This window comes from Rana temporaria, chromosome 11, assembly GCF_905171775.1.
Source record: "Rana temporaria chromosome 11, aRanTem1.1, whole genome shotgun sequence".
NCBI lineage: Eukaryota > Metazoa > Chordata > Amphibia > Anura > Ranidae > Rana > Rana temporaria.
Genome location: NC_053499.1, coordinates 36,026,406 through 36,050,174, shown reverse-complemented (window position 1 = coordinate 36,050,174; position 23,769 = coordinate 36,026,406). Strand labels below are relative to the sequence as shown.

The 23,769-nt window shown below is 45.6% G+C and overlaps 1 protein-coding gene across 1 annotated transcript in view; it reads right to left on the bottom strand.

Moving 5' to 3' along the window:
• SLC5A12 (solute carrier family 5 member 12) overlaps positions 1-2,991 on the bottom strand; it is a 64,862-nt gene extending 61,871 nt beyond the window's left edge. Inside the window, exon 1 of the mRNA XM_040328355.1 lies at positions 2,539-2,991. Coding sequence (XP_040184289.1) covers positions 2,539-2,895 — 357 coding nt within the window. The 5' untranslated portion in view covers positions 2,896-2,991. The remainder of the gene's footprint in view (positions 1-2,538) is intronic.
• Between the last annotated feature and the right edge of the window lie 20,778 nt (positions 2,992-23,769).

The window sequence follows — 23,769 nt, the reverse complement described above, 5'->3', positions numbered from 1 at the left end:
TGCAACTATTTGCCCAAACACTTGACTTGACTTTTGGGAGCAGAAAGTCATGTATAGTATTGATATTTCTACTGCTACTATATATGCTACTATATATGACAACTTACTTCTTGTCAGTGGTTGCTAAGAAACCCCCAGCTGAATCCTTAGCATCTGCGGCGCTGCACCGATTTCAAAAAGTAGTTCCTGTACTATTTATTGCGATTTCGGGCCGCGATTTAGATTGACATCTGTGCAGAAACCTGCACAGATGTCTCTGAAATCGCGTCCAAAATCGGGACTGCCAGCGGGAGTGAAATCGTGCGAGTTCAGCTGAACTTGCACGGCTTCACTCCCGCAGCCCAGTGTGAACCTGGGCTTATAGGTAAATGCAAATCCCTTTGAGCAGCCATTAATAGATCAAAATTCTTCGTATTAGGATCAGAGCCATATATCTCCTTTTTAAGTTCCAGTAGGATTTGTGTCCCTTCCAAACCACTACTATGGCCTCGTACACACGACCGAGGAACCCGTGTGAAAAGACACATCGTTTTCCTCGACAAGTTACTTGTCAGGCTTGTGGAGAAACTTGACAAGCTTTTTTGTGTACACACTGTCAAGACCAAATCTCCTCGTTCTCAAACGCGGTGACGTAGAACACATACAACGGCAGGGGAAGTTCGATTCCACTGGCATAACCCTTGGGGCTGCTTTTGCTAATCGCATGTTACTGCGTGTTAAGTAAAAGTTTGGTAAGAGACAATTGGCACTTTTCAGACTGTTACAGCGTGACGAATGTGCTATCTCCATTACAAACGCTACTTTTACCGAAGGTGCGCTCCCATCTCATACTTTATTCTGAGCATGCGCGGGTTTATTAGCATACACAAGCTTGTGTTTCTTGTCAAAAAACAGCCCGACGAGGAAAACGACGAGGAAATTGAGACTCCCATCGAGAAAAAAGAGAACTTGTTCTCTTTTTTCCTCGTCGAGTTCCTCGACAGTTTCCTCGATGAAAAACATACACACGACCGGTTTCCTCGGCAAAAAAGCTCTTCCACCAAGTTTCTTGATGGATTCTTTCAAGGAAAACGGTCGTGTGTACGAGGCCTATTTCTGAAATATATTGCCCCCGCACAACTGCCTTAAAAACATTCCATACAACATTATTTTCCCAATAATTTACTGGACAGTACTGGATAATCCTCTCAAATGTTCACCTTTAATTAAATAATAATAAATGCACATGTTTTTGCAAGTAAAAAAAAATGCAATTGTTCCCCCCCCCCAAGAGCCCACAGAGCATTGCGCCTACGATCAGTAGATCATATGTGCAATGACAGGATTCAGCAGGCTTTTCCTACAGTTCTCTGGCAAAAAAACAATTTTCAGGCTGTAAGCTTCAAGCCTCGTACACACGACTGAGTTTCTCGGCAAAAATCAGCAAGAAACTTGCTGGGAGATATTTTTTTGCCGAGGAAACCGGTCGTGTGTACATTTTCGTCGAGGAAACTGTCGAGAAACTCGACGAGCCAAAAAGAGAGCATGTTCTCTATTTCCTTGACAGGAATGGAGAAAATTGGTTTGTCGAGTTCCTCGACAGCCTAACAAGGAACTCGACAAGCAAAACGATGTGTTTCGCCCGTCGAGTTCCTCGGTCGTGTGTACGAGGCTTAAGAGCTTCAGAAAGTATCAATGGAATACAAGTGCTTGGATCAGCACACTCGTAGTCCACTTAGAAATCCAAATCCATCTGTGGCTTTTTTATCTTTTAAAACAGCAAAAATGCTCAAAAGCAATATTAGGTCTGGATATGTCTCAATATTGCATTTTATAGCTACCGTATTTATCGGCGTATATCGCGCACTTTTTTGCCCTGAAAATCAGGGCAAAATCGTGGGTGCGCTATATACGCCGATACCCGCTTTCCCGCGCCGAGTTTTGAATACTGCGCCGACATATACCGAGCGCAGTACACTCGGGTATAGTCGGCCAGTCTCAGCTTCTTCCGCGGTCACGTCCTGGACGTACAGGACGTGAGCGCGACAGTTGCCGAGCCTGCCCGAGTGTACTGCGCTCGGTATATGCTGGCGCAGTATTCAAAACTCGGCACGGGAAACGAGCGGGGGGGGAAACGCGAGGACGCCGCAGAAGGACGCCGGACCCGCCGAAGAGGACACCGGACCCGCCGCAGAAGGACACCCGAAGCCGCAGAAGGACACCCGAAGCCGCAGAAGGACGTCGGACCCGCCAAAGAGGACACCCGAAGCCGCAGAAGGACGCCGGACCTGACGAGGCCGCCGACGGACGCCGCACAAGACACCAAAACTGTAAGTACAAAAATATTTTTTTTCCACAAGATTGGGGGTCACTTTAGGGGTGCGCGGTATACGCGGGAGCGCGTTATACCGCGATAAATACGGTATGCTGACTTTGGTGTCAGACAGTTTCAATTTGAAATTGTACATATCCTTTAAATAGTAAAAAAACAACAACAACAAAAAAAAACACTTGAATAGAACATTGTTATTCAGAAAAGTAATTGGATGATGGACCTACCTCATAAGTACTGGTGATTCCAGACCGATAAAAGACAGGTACAAAGAGCTCTGCTGAAAACACGACCACAAACGTGTATGCTATAAAAAACATCACAAAAGAGGCTCCAAAACGGTAAACCTCTGAAGGAGCCCCTAAAATCGTCACTGCTGACATAAAGCTGGCAGTTAGGGACAGAGCCACTGGTACACATGTCATCTGCTTGCCACCAACAAGAAAATCTGCAGATGTTGTTTTTTTTCTCTCTTTTATGGCAAAAAATACACCAATGCCTGCAGATATCAAAAACAGGCCTGCAAATACAACATAGTCCCAGGCAGAAAATGTGATCATTTTAGGAGCAAGAAATTTAGACATTGTGCTTTAAAAAAAAATATGGTTAAAAAAGTAAAAAAGAAAATCTTATAAAAATCTTCCAATCAATCCTTTCACTTAAGGAAGAGAGAGCATATTCTTCACTGGCATGACCGAGGCCAGAGGACATTTGGTGCCTTTTATGCTATTTTTTGGTTGAGTTAACTATTACTTTAAATAATGTTACTCAGCAATTCTGCCACCAAACAGGCCTTGTTCTATGGATGCTCTAGTGAAAAATGGCACATGTATCATTAGATACTGGGGCAGATCCACAAAGAAATTACGCTGGCGTATCTATTGATACGCCACGTAATTTTAAAGTTCCCGCGTCGTATCTTTGTTTTGTATCAACAAAACAAGATACGATGGAATGAGGGATCGATCCGACAGACGAACGTCTTAGTACGCCGTCGGATCGTGGGTGTAATTTTACGCTGGCCGCTAGGTGGCGTTTCCGTCGAATTCCGTGTCGAGTATGCAAATTAGCTAGATAGGGCGATCCACGAACGTACGTCCGGGCGGCGCTTTTTTTTACGTCGTATGCGTTTGGCTTTTTCCGGCGTATAGTTAAAGCTGCTATATGGTGGTGTACTCAATGTTAAGTATGGCCGTCGTTCCCGCGTCAAAATTTGAATTTTTTACGTCGTTTGCGTAAGTCGTTTGCGAATAGGGATTTGCATAGAATGACGTCACCGGCGTAAGCATTGGCTTGTTCCGGTTTAATTTCAAGCATGCGCACTGGGATTCCCCCTACGGACGGTGCATGGGCAGTTTAAAAAAAAACGTTGTTTACGTCGGGTCACGACGTATTTACATAAAACACGCCCCCATCACAGCGATTTGAATTGCGCGCCCTTACGCCGCCAAAGATACACTACGCCGCCGTAACTTACGGCACAAATTCTTTGAGGATTTGAAAAAAAAAAGTAAGTTACGGCGGCGTAGTGTATCTTAGATACGCTACGCCCGGCGTAATAATGCGCCCCTGACTGTGGATCTGGCCCACTGTATATATGGTAGCTTATGTTGTGTTTTTATATAACACTAAAGTGCAAACAGTTCTTTTAGTTGGGGTCGAAGGGGGTTGACAGTACAAATGAATTTAAGGTTCGTCCCGAACACAGACCAAATCCTGGCTGTTTAGGTGTTTACCAGCAGATGACTGTCATGTTTAATAACCATAAAATCACTACTGTTATCCATGCCACCTTCCCAAAGTCAATAATTGTTAAGCACGTCTGCAGGTGTTGCATGGCAGGTTGCGATTGGATATAGAATCTAGTATGGATCTTAGGGGGACCTCATGTTATTATTTAGTTTTTTGCCTAGCGGGCATCACGGGTGGCGGGCATCACAAGTGGCGGCCATCATGGGCGGTGGGCATTACGGGCTGGTTCCTCTTCCCCTTCAGGCATTATGTCTCTTCCCTCCTCCTCTCCTTTCGGCCAATTGGGAAATGGGTCCCAGACCCACTTCCTGATTGGCCGGTAGGAGGATCCGTGTTTCAATAGGGAATATTTATTAGCTATTGTAACACACCTGGGTGGGCTTGTAGCGCAGTGCTCTGCGCCCAAACCCACCCTATTTTGAAGACTATTTGAGCCTCTGGCTCTAATCAGGTGCTTCAAAAAAACACTTCCCCATTGGAATCAATGCATCCGGCGTCCTGCATTGGGGCCGGATGCATGGATGGGGGGGGGGGGCAGTGCCCGAGCTCCCTCAATGGATAGGCCGCCCCTGGTTTTACATTGGTTTATCATCTGTGGTCTCCTAATTCCTAATGACAGCTTGATAGAAATTGGCCAGTGACAAGTGGCTTTACACCAGCAAGAACAGGGACAGCCTCAGCAAACTACTGGCCAATTCCTATCTGACAGAGCAGGACTATTACTGTTTGATGAAAAAGCATTTGTCGCTGCTAAAGCTAGTCAACGATTAAAAAAATACCGAACAATGGAAAAAGGGTCTTTTCACATGGCTTTGAGCAAAACATTGACATTTTGTAAATAACATGCTCAGGGGGGCCTTAAAGATGAATGTGGTGTCATGGAACAGGACAGTTTTATTTATTAAAAAGGTGACAAACAAGTGAAAACCAGTGCACAACCCACAACAAATAATATATACAAATACAGGGGAGATACCGTAAACGTAACAAGCCAGGCCGAGGTCACACACCAGGGGATATCAGCAGGATGGGGGACAAGGAGCCAGACGGACAGGAAGAGCAAGGATGGATAGGCTGCGGGGCAGGGATCCAAAGGAACCAGGATACAGATGGGACAGGTCCAGGAAGGGCTTGGGATAAGGATCAGATTGGATCGAGTTAGGTCAGAAGCTGGCTCAGGGTCAGGATTGCAGGGTCAGGGTCAGGAAGATAGATAGATACCAAGGCGAGGTATGCTTGTCCTCGCCGGGTATAAGTAGAGGTGTCAGTGATTAGATTCAAGTCACACCTGAGCGCAGCAAGAGCTGTACGCTCCACACTGCCAGGATCCATCCGCTGGTGGAGACCAGTACTGCATCCCAAAGGTGATATAACACCAGCAGGGAGAAGTTCTCCTGACAGTTCCAAACTGCCAGGAGACACCTGCTGGTGAAACGCAGTACTGCGAGCCAAACAATAATAATAAATATCACCAGCGGATGGAACCTTTCCTGACAATAGCCCTAGACATGGACAGAACTGAACAAAGTTTAAAGTGGTACCACTCATACCTACAGGCAAGCCTATAGTAAAGCTTACCTGTAGGTACTGTGAATACCTCCTAAACTTGCACAGTTTAGGAGATATTCGAGTGCATGCAGTTGGTGACCAGTTACCAGGGGATGCTCTCCGAAGGTCCTGTATACAGTGCCAAAACAAAAATGGTAAGGTCCTCCAGTGGGGTTTTTTAGCGGCATGATGTTCTCAATAAATAAGAGTGGTTGGATGATATTGAAGTTAAAATCTTTACTTGGTTTCAACATTAAATTACAATAAAATGTACAACATGGTTGGAGCATTTGTAAAATAGTGTAGATAATATACATATAGTACACTCTGATTATACATGAATAAAAAAATAACAGTGGCAAAAATCAACAACAATACAATACATGTTACATCGTAATTCAATTGGTTTCCGTATGAGTACCCCGACACGTTTCGACCTAAACTGTCACGGTCTTCTTCAGGGGAATTGTACTCACTCAAGGGTTAATGAATTAACATGTGATCAGAGATGGTTGCTGAGAAGTAAAAAATTATCCGAAGACCCCCATAACAAGAGAACCCCCCGTTCCGCTTGACGGGAACCCACCAAACCGGGCTTACAAGGAGTCACAAGTGTGGACCATAGGGGGGAGGAGACGACCGGACGACACATAGGCTACATCCTAATGTATGTGTGGAGGGAGCTGTCCCAGTGCCGGACCTTTAAAGCCCGTGACATAAACAGTGGCTCCCATGCCCATGCCCATGCCCATGCACAGAAGTGACATCATTGCGCCCTCTGCTACTTATGTAGCCACAAGACGTAAACCCGGAATAAAGACCGGGGGACGATGTCAGCCTTCTCATCGTTGACAGTACATACCTGTAGGGCTTTGTTCTAAGGTAGGTCTCTCATAATGTGCTAGTATGCAATGCATGCTAGCACATTATGACATTGCCTTGCAGGGAATTTCATATTTTTTTTTCAACAACTGCAGTTTATTACCGCTTTAAAGTGGTTATTACATTTTATGCATTAAGATAAAAAAAAAAAAACTTCTGTGTGCAGAAGCTCCCTCAGCCCTCCTAATACTTACCTGAGCCCCATATTGAACCAGCGATGTTGCACGAAAGCCTCTGCTGTCCATGGACCTCTCTCTCATTGGCCCATAGGCACCCGCTGCTGTCAATCAAAGTCAGTGAGCCAATGAGGAGAGAGAGAGGGGCGGGGCTGAGTCACACCTCTGTATCTGAATGGACACACAGAGCAGCAGCTCGGGTGCCCCCATAGCAAGCTGCTTGCTATGGGGGCACTCAACAGGAGGCCACGAAATTGTGGTAAAATTGTTAAACTTTGAAGTCGCAGTAGTGTGAAAGGGGCCTTAATGTCATTTTAACAACATAATCTCGACCCCTCCACCCAACCACTCCACCACTTTATCACTCCATCACGGTCACCCCACCACCACATGAATTTGATAGGATTCACTGGTAAGTTCTGGACAAGGTTTGCTAAACTCTAGGCACATCAAACCTGGGCATGTTCAACAATCACTATGTATGCAAACAAGGATACATATGCCTGAGTTTGCTGCACCATGGGATAATTAAAGTATTATTGCTTGGATGTGTCTGTCTCTTGACAAAAAAAAAATGCTAAGGGAATGACCACACCTAACAGAATAGGCAGAATCCCAGTTCTGTTAGTCAAAGTGGTTTACTCTCTAGCCTATAAGCATTAAAGTTTGTTAGGCCTCGTACACACAACCGAGGAACTCGGCGGGCGAAACACATCATTTTGCTCGTCGAGTTCTTTGTTAGGCTGTCGAGGAACTCGACGTGCCAATTTTTTCCATTCCCGTCAAGGAAATAGAGAACATGCTCTCTTTTTGGCTCGTCAAGTTCCTCAACAGTTTCCTCGTCGAAAAATGTACACACGACGGGTTTCCTCTGCAAAAAAAAACAAAACAGCAAGTTTCTTGCTGATTTTTGCCGAGAAACTCGGTCGTGTGTACGAGGCCTCACTCTTTCCTATGAGCATTACTCATTTGCGAATCACAATTTCTTGTACTAGTTGATTCATGTTTACATGCACTTTTTTTTATTTTTTGTACTATTGTCTCTCTTTTTCCAGGAATTACAATTTATATGCGTTGTATTGCAGCAATGAGTAAAATCTTTACCTACTAATTTAATTCCCCTATCCTTACTTAGATGTTCATGATTACACACAGTTAATGATTCTATCAGACAGCGATGCATGTTACGTATGTGGTAATGATCACCAGATGAGTGCAATAAATAACCGGATAACATGCACATTAGGAAAATAACACTTGTTAGCATATTAATGAGAACACAGTGTAACATCTCTGATCAAGGCACAAGTAAGGCATGGTTCACACTGCCACGATCTAAAATTCGCGCAACTTACAGTGCGACTTTGCCAGGCGACTTGAGCGCGACTTGGGTTGACTTTGAAGCAACTTTGAGACAATTTCAGGGAATGCCTGGGTAATCTTCTCGTAATGTCAGAGATCCAAATCAATTAAGATGAGGATGGCATCCCAGTCTTCGTCCGTAGGGTTCAATATTGAGTTGGCCCACCCTTTGCAGCTATAACAGCTTCAACTCTTCTGGGAAGGCTGTTCTCAATGTTTAGGAGTGTGTCTATGGGAATGTTCGACCATTCTTCCAGATGCACTTTTGTGAGGTCAAGCACTAGTGTTGGATGAGAAGGCCTGGCTCATTGTCTGTTCTAATTAATCCCAAAGGTGTTCTGTCGGGTTGAGGTCAAGCCAGTCGAGTTCCTCCACCCCAAACTCCCTCATCCATGTCTTTATGAACCTTGCTTTGTGCACTGGTCCAAATAATTTGGTGGAGGGGGGATTATGGTGCGGGGTTGTCTTTAGGGGTTCCAGTGAAGGGAACTCTTTAAGCGTCAGCATACCAAGAAATTTTGGACAATTTCATGCTCGCAACTTTGTGGGAACAATTTGGGCATATCCCCATGACTGTACACCAGTTCACAAAGCAAGGTTCATAAAGACATGGACGAGCAAGTTAGGGGTGGAGGAACTTGACTGGCCTGCACAGAGTCCTGACCTCCACCTGATAGAACACCTTTGGGATGAATTAGAACAGAAACAGCGAGCCAGGTCTTCCCGTCCAACATCAATGCCTGACCACACTAATAGCCTTCCCAAAAGAGTTGAAGCTTTTATAGCTGCAAAGGGTGGGCCAACTCAATCTTGAGCCATACAGACTAAGACTGCGCTGTCATTAAAGTTCATGTGCCTGTAAAGGCCATCTGGGGTCAGGAAGAGCCTTTTTACGGCCTTGGCTCCCAGGTTTGGCACGCATTTTGCAAGTTGGTACAGGTACCCCGACTGGTAGGGACAAAAATGTCCCTGATAAATTGGGAAGGCATAGGGTTTGCAACTTCTCTAGACATCTTCTTTCCTGGTCACAAGGTGGCCAGGCCGCATTCTGCCTCTCTCAACAGGCGCTTTCAGTTCGGCTGAATCTTGCTCTCGCTGTTGGAACTATAAGGGCCCTTTCACACGTGCGGACAGTACAAGACGGAGGAAAATCCTATTTTTCCATCCGTCTGCATAGCGGATCGGGTGAACACGGACAGACGGTCCGTGTTCATCCGATCCCCCCATAGGGGAGAGCGAAGATCTGACAGCAGGGCCGATCCCAGACGGGGTGCACAGGGTGCACTGCACCCAGCCGCCAGAGGGCAGGGCCTATCCCAGACGGGGTGCACAGGGTGCACTGCACCCAGGCGTCAGAGGGGAGGGGGCGCCAAAGTGTCAGGAGGACCGTTCGTCGGCAATCAGAGCAGGGGAGAGAGCCGGGACAAGGAGCAGCCCGGAAGTGCTGCATTAACATGGAGTCGGCTGGGGCGGGTGAGATGGAACTGGGAGCCCTGGCTGCATGTAACCCTGCCTGGGCTTGCCGCGATTTCCCCTCCCTCCTCCTCCTCCTCCTGTATTGTGAGAGATCTGTCAATGAGGGCACACTGCCGAGGGAACTCTTAGACACCTCCTCAGCTCTGACACAGCTGAAGGGAGACCGGGGATGAAGATTTCCTGCCTCTGTGCCATGCCGATTTCTGAAGATAAGGTCAGGGAGGCATGGCTTTCTGTGTGGAGGAAGGAGGGGGTGAGAATTCCTGCCTGGGGGAGTTTATTTTGGTGGAGAGGTTAAGGAAAGGGGGTGGGTTTGCTTTTGGAGAAGGACCCCCCTGTAAGTTTCTTGTAGATAAGTTTACAGGGGGTGGTTATTGGTAGGGATTTGCTCCTGAGTGGGAAGTTTGTTGAATGAAGGGAGATATTCTTTAGCATTAGATATGAGGGAGATATTTTCGCCTTGAGGTGTGATCGGAGACAGGGGGGTTAATATTGTGGGGATATATGAGGGAGGGTGGTGTTTTGCAGTGGGGAGTTTTGCTTGGGGGTGGGGGGGTTCTTAAGCGGTAGAGGGGGGGGGGATATTTTCCTTTAATTCACACTGATGTGGCTCTGCAAGGTGCGTTTTGTGTGGGCATGGCAGCCCATTTATACTGTATGGGCTGCTGTGCCTCCTTAAATACAAAGAAAAGGTCAAAAGGACCCTCCATCATTTCTGGAGTCGCAGCCCGCACAGAAATCGCAAATGCAGAGCAGTTTCCAGTGTGGGTGTGATTCTTAGTGCAGCATGCCATTAGGATTAAAGTGGGTGTGCGCTGAAACAAAAATGTTTAAAAGCCAGCAGCTACAAATACTGCAGCTGCTGACTTTTAATATTAGGACACTTACCTGTCCTGGAGTCCAGCGCCGTCCGCAGCAGAGGACGAGCGATCGCTCGTCACTCTGCTGCCCCCCGCCATCCTCTGTGAGGGAACCGGGCAGTGAAGCTGGAGCGCTTCACTTCCTGGTTCCCTCACAGAGGATGGCGGGGGGCAGCAGAGTGACGAGCGATCGCTCGTCCTCTGCTGCGGACGGCGCTGGACTCCAGGACAGGTAAGTGTCCTAATATTAAAAGTCGCGTTGCGCCGTGCTGACTGGCTCCCGTTGTGTTCTGGGAGCCGAGTGTTTCCCAGAAGACAACTAGGGGGGGCCGGGATCTGACGTCCTGCCCGCAGACTTTGTGGCCGGAAGTGGGTGCAAATACCTGTCTTTAGACAGGTATCTGCACCCCCCTCCCCCCTGAAAGGTGTCAAATGTGACACTGGAGGGGGGGAGGTTCCAACGGGCGGGAGTGGAGGTGGAGGGTAGAGCTCCGCTTTAAGGGACGGTTCATACTGCTGCAATGCCGGAACCCTGCAAATCCACTAGGGGTTCCCACATCGCATGTCTCCTGCCGGCAATTCACACTGCCCCATGTGAACTGCTGGGAGTGCCAATTAAAACTTAATGGTACCCCCAAATCAGTTCGCATATCGCAGTGCGATCTGCAAATTCGGACAGGAATTGGATCGCATGGGTGTGAACACCCAGGGCTCGAGTCCTGCAGGAACGCATGGAAACAACGTTCCTGTACTTTTTCCACAGCAGGAACGCTGTTCTCATTGTCATCAAGGTGCACCCGTCCTCCCCTACCTCGGTCCGCCCATTCCTCCTCCTCCAGCGGCCGCTGTAACAAAGTCCCGGCTCTAGTGATAGGGGGAACACTGATCCACTGGCAAATTGAATCAGTGTGATGTAAATTATAGGAGCCGGGACTTTGTTACAGCAGAAACTGGAGGAGGAGGAGGCGGACTGTGGGAGGGGAGGACAGGGTCGCGCTGGGATATTCAAATCCCAGATTCAGCCACATGCCAGACTTCATTGCTAGACACAGATCAGGCTGCATTGCTGCACACTGATGTGGCTGCATGGACACTGGCAAGGCTGCATTTGATGGATACTGGCAAGGCTGCATTTGATGGGCACTGGCAAGGCTGCATTTGATGGGCACTGGTAAGGCTGTTTTTGTTGGGCACTGGCTAGGCTGTATTTGATGGGCACTGGCTAGGCTGCATTTGATGGGCACTGGCTAGGCTGCATTTGATGGGCACTGGTAGGCTGCATTTGGTGGGCACTGGTAGGCTGCATTTGGTGGGCACTAATAAGGCTGCATTTGGTGGGCACTGGTAGGCTACAATTGGTGAGCAATGGTAGACTGCATTTTTATGGGCACTGATAAGGCTGCATTTGATGGGCACTGGTAAGGCTGCATTAATCTTCTGTACCATGTCTGCAGTCTCTGACCATCTCCTGTACCATGTCTGCAGTCTCTGACCATCTTCTGTACCATGTCTGCAGTCTCTGACGATCTCCTGTACTATGTCTGCAGTCTCTGACCATATCCTGTATTATGTCTGGGGGCTCTTTCTAAACAGACTCTCTAACAGAGGCCCTCTCTGTGTCTATTAGAGACACCCCCCCTCTAGGTCCAATTAGAGTACTCTGCTTCTCTTTCTGTATTTTGTTTATTGTTAAGATATCATGGGAGGATCCCAGTGTAAGAATAACTCCTTAGGGGAGCATCTCTGTGTTTGAATCGTTGCCATAGAAACATGTGTAAAGGGGGAGGAGTTAGTAAGGTGGCCACGCCCTTGTAGGGGCGCCAGAAATATTTCTGCACCTAGGCGCATGTGACCCTAGGATCGGCCCTGTCTGACAGGGTGGTCCCTGCACAGTGTGCAGGGACCGCCCTGTCATCTGCCAGCTCAGCGGGGATCAACAGAGTGATCCCCACTGAGCAAGCGGATAACAACGGTACGGATCCTCACGTGATCCATACGTGGGAAAGGGCCCTAAGTGTTCCCGGCTGGGCTGCCTTCCTACCGGGTTATTTGTGAACTGTCTTTGCATTATTTCAATACAAGTTCTTTTATTGCACTGGGACTGGGTGTGTTATTGCCGCCACACCACGCTGCACCCCACCTACAAACAGGTATACTGTAGGTCTAACCCACTAAACTTTGACTGGAGTTTGTGTATTACAGGGCCAATGGTTTGCCAGAGAGCTCTGAAGCTACATAGATATTGAATACTGAACATGGAGATGCCTGGTAGCAGTTTAATAATTATAGAGTTGCCATGGAATCATTAAAACTTGGCTTGCTGTAGTACTTCCAATCCTTACTTTATGGCTAACACACTCTTGTGTAGTAATAGCCAATCAAATAAATTATCAACAGAAAAAGTTACAGAAATAACTGCATTTGCTGGCAAAGTTTCAGTGCAGGTTGCAGGAAAAGGATTGCCCCTTGGACCTGACCTTGGTCTTTTCGTCCACATTCGAACATCATCTTACTCAAGATTATGTAAGAGTGCTGGCTTAAAACTCATTTTGCATACACTTCAATTTAATTATTGGATGACCTGACCTCCTGTACTAATTGCTTCTGGAAAATAAAAATGCTATTTTTAGTCCATAATCCATAAATCCCACTTTTGGAAAATGAGGTATTTGCATAAAGTAACGCTACAAAGTAGCTGAAAATTAACAAGACAATGACCCTGAGTTACTAAAGGAATAGAGCAGTTTCACTTTGCAAATAGATTTTCACTTTCCAAGTAAATTTTTCCTTAGCGGAGTAAATGAGGTGAAGCTATGCTGAATTTATTTAATCAATTCTGTGAACGTAAATTCACTTTTTTAACACTTCCTTTTATGTGATTGGGTATTTTTTGCACATTCTTTAAACTTTCTTCACATTTACGAAGCTAAGTGAAAATCCCGATGCAATATGAAAATGTATTTTGCAAATCGCATTCCCTTTATCTTGCAGAGCATTCTGAGACATTGATCTGTATCAAGTCACTTTGATGAGAAGGTCACAGAGTCTTGTGTCAGGGATTAGTGCTATAAATATGCATTGATTACTGTGTAAATGTGACTGGCAGGGAAGGGGTTAACCACTAGGGGGCGCTGAAGGGGTTAATATGTTACCTAAGGTGTGTTCTAACTGTAAGGGGGAGGGGACTCACAAGGGGAGGAGACCGATGTGTGTTCCTCTGTACTGGGAACACACATTGGTCTCCTCACTGCTGACAGGAGGTGGATCTGTGTGTTGACACACACACAGATCCACACTCCTGCCGTGATCACCTGCAATCGCGGGTGCCCGGCGGCAATCGCGGCCACCGGGCACCCGCGCCAGGTCACAAACGCGCGCCCTAGATCGCCGGGAACGCAGGACGTCATATGACGTCCACCCGGATGGAGGGAGGGTTCCTGCCGGCGTCATTTTACAATGCACTGGTAGGGAAGGGGTTAAGGTCACCCATGCTCCGCCCCCTTTTGACAATGTCATGAAGGGGAGGGGCTTTGCCGTGACTCGCAAGTATTTATTTTTAAAGGGGAAACGGCAGGCTTTATTCAAGGCATGTACTATGTAAAGGGTGCAGATTCCAGGCATGTGCTATGTACAGGGAGCAGAATCCAGGTGTGTACTATGTAAAGGGTGCAGATTTCAGGCGTGTGCTATGTACACGGAGCAGAATCCAGGTGTGTGCTATGTACAGGGTGCAGAATCCAGGTGTGTGCTATGTACACGGAGCAGAATCCAGGTGTGTGCTATGTACACGGAGCAGAATCCAGGTGTGTGCTATGTACAGGGTGCAGATTTCAGGTGTGTGCTATGTACACGGAGCAGAATCCAGGTGTGTGCTATGTACAGGGTGCAGATTTCAGGTGTGTGCTATGTACACGGAGCAGAATGCAGGTGTGTGCTATGTACAGTGTGCAGATTTCAGGTGTGTACAACCCATGCGCATGCCTATGGTGGACACCTTGCTGATCCCTGATTTCCCCCCTTGCCCCTACCTGCAGATGCCCATGCATGATGGAAGCCAATCAGCTTCTAACTTCAGCTTGTTTAATTAAGCTTTGACATAAAATAACCAAAGGCTGATCGGTTTAGTAAATCAACTCAATGCATCAGTGTTGTTCCATCACACCAGCCTAGTATATGTTCAGGCACGATTATTTCACAGGCAGTTGTGTGGAATGATCACTGTTAGCAAGGTTGCATTTATAATTGTGTTTTGTGTTACTAAATCTGTATTGCAATTGATTTTGCTGTCTAGCCAAACTTCTTTTACAGGACTTTGCCTGTTAAATAAAACCCTTTGCCAACTATTATGCCCCATACACACGATCGGAAATTCCGACAGCAAAATGTCCGATGACTTCTGACTTCTGAGTTTTGCTATCGGAATTTCCGCCAACAAAAGATTGAGAGCTGGTTCTCAAATTTTCTGCCGTAAAAAATTCCTATCCTATCCTATCAATTCTTATTGTCTGTAGCAATTCCGACGCGCAAAATTCCGACGCATGCTTGGAAACAATTAGACGCATGCTCGGAAGCATTGAACTTCATTTTCTCGGCTCGTCGTAGTGTTGTATGTCACCGCGTTCTTGATGGTCGAAAGTTCCAAGAACTTTTGTGTGACCGTGTGTATGCAAGTCAAGCTTGAGCGGAATTCCGTCGGAAAAACCATCCAAGGTTTTTCCGAAAGAAAATCTGATCGTGCCATTACAGGTGTGTTGGTGTTAAAGGGGTTATAAAGGTTCGTTTTTTATTTTCTAAATAAGTTCCTTTAAGCTAGTGCATTGTTGGTTCACTTACCCTTTCCTTCGATTTCCCTTTTAAATGTTTTTTTTCTTTGTTTTCTTTGTCTGAATTTCTCACTGTTTCTCCTCAGGAAGCTGTTCTAAATGACTTTCCACCACTCGGATGATGGTGGAAAGCTTACTGAGGAGAAACAGGAAGTGAGAAATCCAAACACAGACAAAAAACATTTAGAAGGAAAATGGAAGGAAAAGGTAAGTGAACCAACAATGCACTAGCTTAAAGGAACCTATTTAGAAAATAAAAGACAAACCTTTACAACTCCTTTAAGCTTCATACATACGATCGGATTCTTCAACGGGAATTGTGTGGTGACAGGCTGTTTCGGAAAATCGGACTTGTATGCTCCATCGGACAAATGTTGGATAGCATGCTTTAAAATTTTCTGACAACAAATGTGTGCTGTTGGATTATCTGATCGTGTGTACAGAAGTCCTTCGGAAAAAAATCATGCATGCTCAGAAACAATGTTAACCATAACACAACATTAGCAGATGTTACCTGCAGTTACCTAAAGGGTGGCGCTAAAGAGCTGAAAAAACATGTAGTTTTGTGTTTGTTGCCTGACAATTCTTTGCCGTTTGTATGCAAGACAAGTTCCTGGCCAATGCCCTTCGGACAAAAGTCGTATGCTTTGTCCGCAGAAAATCCGGTTGTGTGTATGAGGCTTTAGACAGATCCAAGTACTAGATGGGTCATCAATCAACAGGATGACCCAAACAATCCAGAAGCTCCTCTGGGGTAGTTTTCAATGGCACAATCACACCAATCTCCCCCTGCCCTAAATAGTAGAGCACCCCTTATAAACCTAGGGGCCAGATTCTCAAAAGAGATATGACGGTGTATCTCCAGATACGCCGTCGTATCTCTGAGTTGCGCCGTCGTATCTATGCGCCTGATTCTTAGAATCAGTTACGCATAGATTTCCCTTAGATCCGACAGGTGTAAGTCTCTTACGCCGTTGGATCGTAACTGCATATTTACGCTGGCCGCTAGGGGCGTGTACGCTGATTTACGCGTCAAAATATGTAAATCAGCTAGATACGCAAATTCACGAACGTACGCCCGGCCGACGCAGTACAGTTACGCCGTTTACATTAAGCTATTCCTGGCGTAAAGTTACCCCTGCTATATGGTGGCCTAAGTGCGGCGTACCAATGTTAAGTATGGAAGTCGTTCCCGCGACGAAATTTGAAAATTTTACGTCGTTTGCGTAACTCGTCCGTGAATGGGGCTGGACGTAATTTACGTTCACGTCAAAACCAATACGTCCTTGTGCCGTATTAGGAGCAATTGCACACTGGGAGATTTCCACGGACGGCGCATGCGTCGTTCGTGAAAAACGTCAATCACGTCGGGTCCCATAGCATTAACATAAAACATGCCCCCCTGTCCCAAATTTGAATTAGGTGGGCTTACGCCGGCCGATTTACGCTACGCCGCCGCAACTTACGGAGCAAGTGCTTTGAGAATACTGCACTTGCCCGTCTAAGTTGCGGAGGCGTAACGTAAATCACATACGTTACGCCCGCACAAAGTTACGCGCTCCTACGAGAATCTGACCCCTACTAATGTATGTATTCAAACCTTCTTTTAACTAAGATAGACTGACCTGCACTACTCCAGTGGGCACAAGTCAGTAAACTTGACAAATCACAGCAACATAACCATCAGCACAAATCAGACCATGATGCTTGTTAATGGTAAACTTCTATATGAGATGTTTAACAAAATAACCAGTATTAGTTGCTGTACATGGGCTTAAAAGGAGAATTACAACAGTGAGGCCACTAAGTTAAACATCACAGCACAGTTTTAATTATCACCCTTTAAATAACTAAACACTTAATAACTGCAGTGACGGATAGGCTAATGCCGCGTACACACCATCACTGTATGTGATGAAAAAAAACGACACTTTCTGTGAAGTAAAAAATGACGTTTTTGAAACTTCAATTTTCAAAGACGAAGTTGCCTACACACCATCGTTTTTCTCACAATGTTCTTGCAAGTGAGGTTACGTTCCACCACGTTTTACCATTGAAGCTCGCTTCATAAGTAGCTTCTGGGCATGCGCGGATGAAAAAACGTCTTAGAAAACGACGTTTTTTGCTACACACGGTCAATTTCTGTGAAGTAAAAAGTGCACTTTTGAAAAAACGACACATAAAATTGAAGCATGCTTCAATTTTTTTTGGTCGTTTTTTACAAGACATAAAACGACGTTTTCCCCCACACACAGTGAATTAAAGTGACGTTTTTAAAAACGTCATTTTTTTTCATCACATAAAGTGATGGTGTGTACGCGGCATAAGAGAGTGCTTCAAACAAAACAATTAAAGGACTATTATAGCAAAAAATATTGTATTCTGGCAACTGCAGCTGGTTAATACTTATAATGATAGTAGTCAGTATATTTTTTTTATAACATAAGGCCAGATAAAGGCATGCAAAGGGCCGCATCTGGCTCCCCGGGCTGCAGTTTGGAGACCCTTGCTCTAACTGATTATAAAGTGTGAGCAGGAGTTTTTCTTCAATTTGTTAGTGTATTTCAATCTGCTAGTACATTTAACACTCTCCCCACCCCCCGACTGACAATGCTGCTGTGCCCCCTGGTCTCATTCATTCAGAATGGAGGCACTTTTGTACAGGAGAGATGGTATTGGTCAGATTACCAGGTTATCTTATCAGCTCCGAATAGTTTCCCCCCTTCATGACGAGGCAGTTTTTTGCGATATGGCACTGCGCTACTTTAACTGAAAATTGCGGGGTCATGCGACTTTGTACCCAAATAAAATAAAAATTTAAAATTTTTAAAACATTTGCGCTATAAACAAAAAAAGACTGTCAATTTTGAGAAAAAATAAATATGTTTTACTTTCTGCTATAAAAACCCATCCAAAAAAAAGATCTAATTTCTACATCAATTTAGGCTAATATGTATTCTGCATAATGTTTTTGGTAGAAAAAAAAAAATATCCCAATAAGCGTATATTGATTGCGCAAAAGTTATAGCATCTACAAAATATGGAATATATTATATATATTTTAGCGGGACTGCAACATTGTGGTGGACACCTGACACTTCTTGGGGACCAGTGACACAGGTTTGCCAACCTCCCACAGCATGTTTTACTGACAAAACATGGAAAATTTACTGGCGGATCACATTTTTTTTTCGGCAACCTGAGAAATTACAGAACTCCTATTGGAAACTAACACAGTGAATATTTGAACAGTATAAACATGATATAGAAACAATGAAAATACCTATAACAAAGTAATTTGCTTGATGTACACTTAAAAAGTCAACGCAGAATGGAATCAACCCCTGATATTTACTGGCAGTTGTAAAGAAATCACAGATTTTTACAAACTGTCTGTAAATTTACTGGCGGTTGGCAACCCTGCAGTGACACCAATACAGTGATCAGTGCTACAAATATGCACTGTCACTGTAATAATGGCAGGGAAGGGGTTAACATCAGGGGCGATCAAAGTTTTAAATGTGTTCCCTGGGAGTTGCTGCTAACAGTGGGGGGGTTGCTTTGACTGGTGGAAGACAGAGATCCGTGTTCCTGCTTAGCAAAAACACAGGATCTCCAGCTTTCCCTCTGAAAGAACGGAGATCTGCCTTGTTTATATAGGCAGACCACCGTTCTGTCTGACTCAGGAATGATAGGCGGGTCTTGGTCCTCAAGACCCGTTGATTGGCTCCCGCTGTGTCCAATCACAGCGGAAGCGGGTCGCCAGCGGGCACACGTGCACGCTCCAGACCCGGCAAACTAAATCACGTACAGGTACGTGACTTTGCACTGAAGGACCGCCCTGTTGCAGTAAATGTACCTGGGGCGGTCCGGAAGCGGTTACAGTAACGCAATGGTGTATCGCAAAAAATGGCCTGGTCTTGAAGGGGGGGTAAATCTTCTGGAGCTGAAATGGTTAAGGCAGGTTGGCTACAATGGGTGAAGAGCGGAGATGCATAAGACAGTTTTCTCAAGGGGAAAGAAATATAAATCTGTCTCGGCTTCTAGTAACCACACCGTAACTATATCCTCAAAGTTGACGAGAACAGCAACAATAAGATACCCGGGGGTTCTAACCCATATTCTTTCTGAAACAAAACAAACAAAATAACTTTGTCTGGGTAGAACTGCTCAATTGCTAGACATTTTATTTGGGTGTAAAAACATTATATAACCATAAAGATTATTTAATGCACATGTTTCAGTATTAACTGATATGAGTTTGGACTTTGTGTCTGTTTCTTATCAATCATCTGTCATAACTAAGTTCTTCTGTATCATAAAAATCAATAAAGAAGTTCACAAAAAGAAAAGGAACTTCGCAACTTCATACTTTAGTTTTCAAAACAGTGCCAATAAATTAGTAATTCTTATTGGTGAATGCAAACTGGAAGCAAATGATTTACTCTTCAATGCAGTAAAATGTGAATGTAAAGCTCAAAGTTTTGCATAGAGCAGAGAATAGTTTACATCGCTTTCTGCACAGGTGACAATGGTTCAGAGACGGCTCTAGGCACTTGACATGGGGCCCCACTCACACCTATGATGGGAAAAATAATTCAAGGACAAGAGCCTCTTCCCCACAACCCTGGCCGGTGGTTGTGGGGGTCTGTGGGCAGGGGGCTTATCGGAATCTGGAAGCCCCATTTAACAAGATGGCCCCCAGATCCTGCTCTTTAATAACTAAGCGGCGGGGGCCACCTGGGGTTGTCACCTGGTGAACCCGCCCCCTTGTGACGTCATTAACTGAAGGGCATGCTGGGTCATTGAAGTCACAAGGGGTGGTGTCACTGATATTCACTTGTTGTTAGGGACGCTTCCGGCCCCGCTCCTGAGTCAGGGCTCTTAACGCTGCCTGAGCACAGCAGCATTAATGTCCCCTATCCCTCAAAACTGGGGTAATGCATTGGGTAAGTTAGGCGATTAGGTTAGGCCCCTGTGAGTGCGAGGCCTTAGGCGACCGCCTAATTTGCCTAATTAAAGAGCCGCCTCTGCAATGGTCATTAGTACCAATTGAGAGAGTGACTCTTCCCAGCAGGAACTTTGGTACGCAATATTGTCAGTGCTTCAAAAACCTTTAACCACTTCACCTCCAGGAACATTTACCCCCTTCATTGCCAGGTCATTTTTTTGCGAGGTCGTGCAAAACTGTACCCAAATGCCTCGTACACACGATCGGTTTTCCCGGTAGTCAAAAGTCCACCTGGAAAACTGAGGGGGAAACCGAAAACCTGCTTGGTTGCTTTTCTTGTATACACACGGACGGTTTTCCCGACAGGACAACTGCCACCACAGCTTTGGTCGGGAAAGCTGCCGAGCAAAAAAACGCCCAGAACCGCTGCGAGAAAAAAAAATTTTGCTTGCAGTTTTCCTGTCGGGAGCATACACACGGCCCGTTTTCCGTCTTATAGCAGAACTGCGATATAGCAGTGGACATTCTGACACTGTACCCAAATAAAATTGATGTTAATTTTTGCCACTTCGGAGGCATCTACCTCAAGAACGAAAGGAAGTGCTGGGTCCAGGTGTTGTAACACCGGAGCAGAGGTAAACAGAGTTTTTAGCTGTTCAAAGGCTGCTTGGGCTTCTTGGCTCCAGATGAAACAAGTATGGCGATGAGTGAGCTTTGTGATTGGGATGATGATGGTTAAGAAGTTTTTGATAAATCTCCGATAGAAATTAGTGAAGCTTATGAATCTTTCAACTCCGTTTCTGTCCGAAGGTGTGGGCCATTCCAGGATTGCCAAAACCTTTTGTGGGTCCATAGAAACCATGTCAGTGGAGATTATGAGCCCCAAAATTGTATGGATTGTTTCTCAAATTCACATTTCTCTGCTTTGGCGTACAAGCTGTAAGCTCACAGAGTATATAGTATTTTCTTGACATGGTTCTGGTGGAGCTTGAGATAGACAATCAGGAACAGGTCAAGGTACTCTCTGAAAATATCATTCACCAAGTGCTGAAATGTTGCACGCACATTGCACAACCCGAAGGGCATCACCAGGTATTCAAAGTGACCAAAGCGTGTTCAGTCCCCCTCTCTGATGTGGACCAGGTTATACGGCCCTCAAGTCCAACTTTGTGAATACTCGGGCTGCTCGGAACCTCTGAAATAATACCTGTTATTGATGGTGATTTTGTTGAGCTTCCTGTAATCACTGCATGGCCTGAGGGAGTGATCTTCCTTTTCAAACAAAGAAAATGCCTGCCCCTGCAGGGAGGGATGAATCCCTTAGCTAAGTTTACGCCAATATATTGCCCAAGGGCCTCCAACTCCACCTTGGACTATGGTAAGGTGCACCTGAAGGGAATCTCTGCTCCAGGAAGCAGCTCAATGGGACAGTCATAGGACCAGTGCAGAGACTGCAGTGCAGCTTTCTTTTTGTCAAACACGTCAAGGAAGTCATGGTAGACAGAAGGATCGATTTGACTGGTATCGACTGGATTGAATGGTCAGGCATGCAGGAGGGTCAGCATGCATAGGAATTCCACAATGTTGGTGGCAGTAGTTAGATGATAAGGTGACCTCCCCGCCGGACCAGTCAATTATAGGGTTGTGTGCCTGCAACCAGGGTATTCCAAGGATGGCTGGGAATATAGGAGATCTGATGACATGGTCTCTTGGGTGATGGGTTTAGAGCTGAGTGGAGTGTCGTCAGCAAGTTAAATATATCAAGTTTTTGTACCTTGAGATTAGAGCGAATATGCAAGTTATTGGCAAGATTGATATATAAGAAGCAGCTGCAAGCTTCCCAATTTGAACTCCCTTTCAGCCACTTGCAACGGGATGAGAAGAATAATGTGAGTAGACAGGTCCCAGATAGCTGGATGTATGAAGGACATGGGTTCCTGGACTTACTTGGTCGAATGGGATAGTTGCGTAAGAAGTGTCCTGTAGCTCCACAGTAGAGACATAAGTTGTTCTGCCACCTACGATCCCTTTCTTCCGGGTTCAACATGGGTCAGAGTATACCAATCTGAATAGACTTTATGTCAGAAGTATTATAGGTTGACAGGATAGCGGTCGGAACTCAGAGTGTCGCTCCCGCAGGCACCTATCCAGTTCCATGGAGACTTGAATAAGAGCCTCTAGTGTGGCGGGGGCCTCAGTCCTGGCCAGCTCATCCTTAAGGGTTTTGTATAGGCCTAAGCGGAATTGATATTTTAAAGCTGCATCATTCTATCCAGTGTCAGCTGCCCATCTGCGAAACTCTCCGATATAATCCTCCACCGGTTGTCTGCCCTGTACAAGTGTATGAAGGGCAGACTCAGCAGTGGCGGTTCTCTGCGGATCATCATAAAAGGCAGCCATGGCTTCAAAGAACGTGGTGACCAAGTTGAGCACCTCATCTTTCCGTTCCAGAAGGTTATATTCCCGGGATTGCGGTTCATCAGAAAAGAGAGAGGTGATAAACCCAACTCTGATGGTCTCAAGTGCAAGGGAAAGTTTACAGGCATTCATGAAGGCCCTGAACCTACATCGCTCCCCTGGAGTCGTGACTCTGGGCTCTGGAGGAGGTAGTGCCACCGCAGGTGGAGCAGCAGCATTGTGGGGAAGGAGCTTGTAGCTGGGTTCGGCTTGGCAGACGTCAGACACAGTGAGGGTATAAAGATGTCCTTCAAGATGGAAGTGCCCATCTTGTAGGTTCTTGACTGCTTGTGTCAGAGCCATCATTTGTTGACAAAGAGCCTCCACTGAGGAAGCACCTCTCTCAGCCTCAGACATAATGGCCGATTGATACTGTCGGGTACTGAAGGACTTATGAATAAATGGTTGTGAAACAAATCATTTGAGTTTCCATTATTTCTAATGGGGAAATTTGCTTTGATATACGAGTGCTTTGGATTACATGCATGTTTCCAGAACAAATTATGCTTGTGATCCAAGGTTCTACTGTAGTTCATTTTTAGGGTTTACATACACTTTAGATTTATACTGCAAAGGGTAACCATCGCCTAGTGAAGAAGCATGCTGTACAAGAAATTACATTTTATTTATGCTTCCAAGTTAGGAGTGTGCAGGAGAGTTTTTCTACTATGTAGACCAATTTTCGTTAATAGTTATGCTTTAAAAATATTTTGGAGGAAACAATGCTCTAAGGGCAGCAAAGTGGTGCAGTGAGTAGCACTTTCGCCTAGCAGCAAAAAGGTTTGCTGGTTCGAATCCCAACCACGACACCATCTGCCTGGAGTTTGCATGTTCTCCCTGTGTCTGCGTGGGTTTCCTTCGGGTACTCTGGTTTCCTCCCACACTCCAAAGACATGCTGGTAGGTAAATTGGATCTCGTCCAAATTGGCCCTGTATATATGTGTGTATGACTGTGTGTCCCTAGCGTGTCATGATCCTACGGGGTAAAAATTACCGCACCAGCCAAGCAGATACTGGCTGGAAAAAGTGCCCAGAGGCGATTCAGTTTGCATGCGTTGCGCTATACAAGTCATTCATTCATTATTTTATTTTATATTAGTATTTAAACAGCATAACCTCATGCGAATTTACCCAGCCATACATAAGAAATCAAATAATTATCGCTCCATTC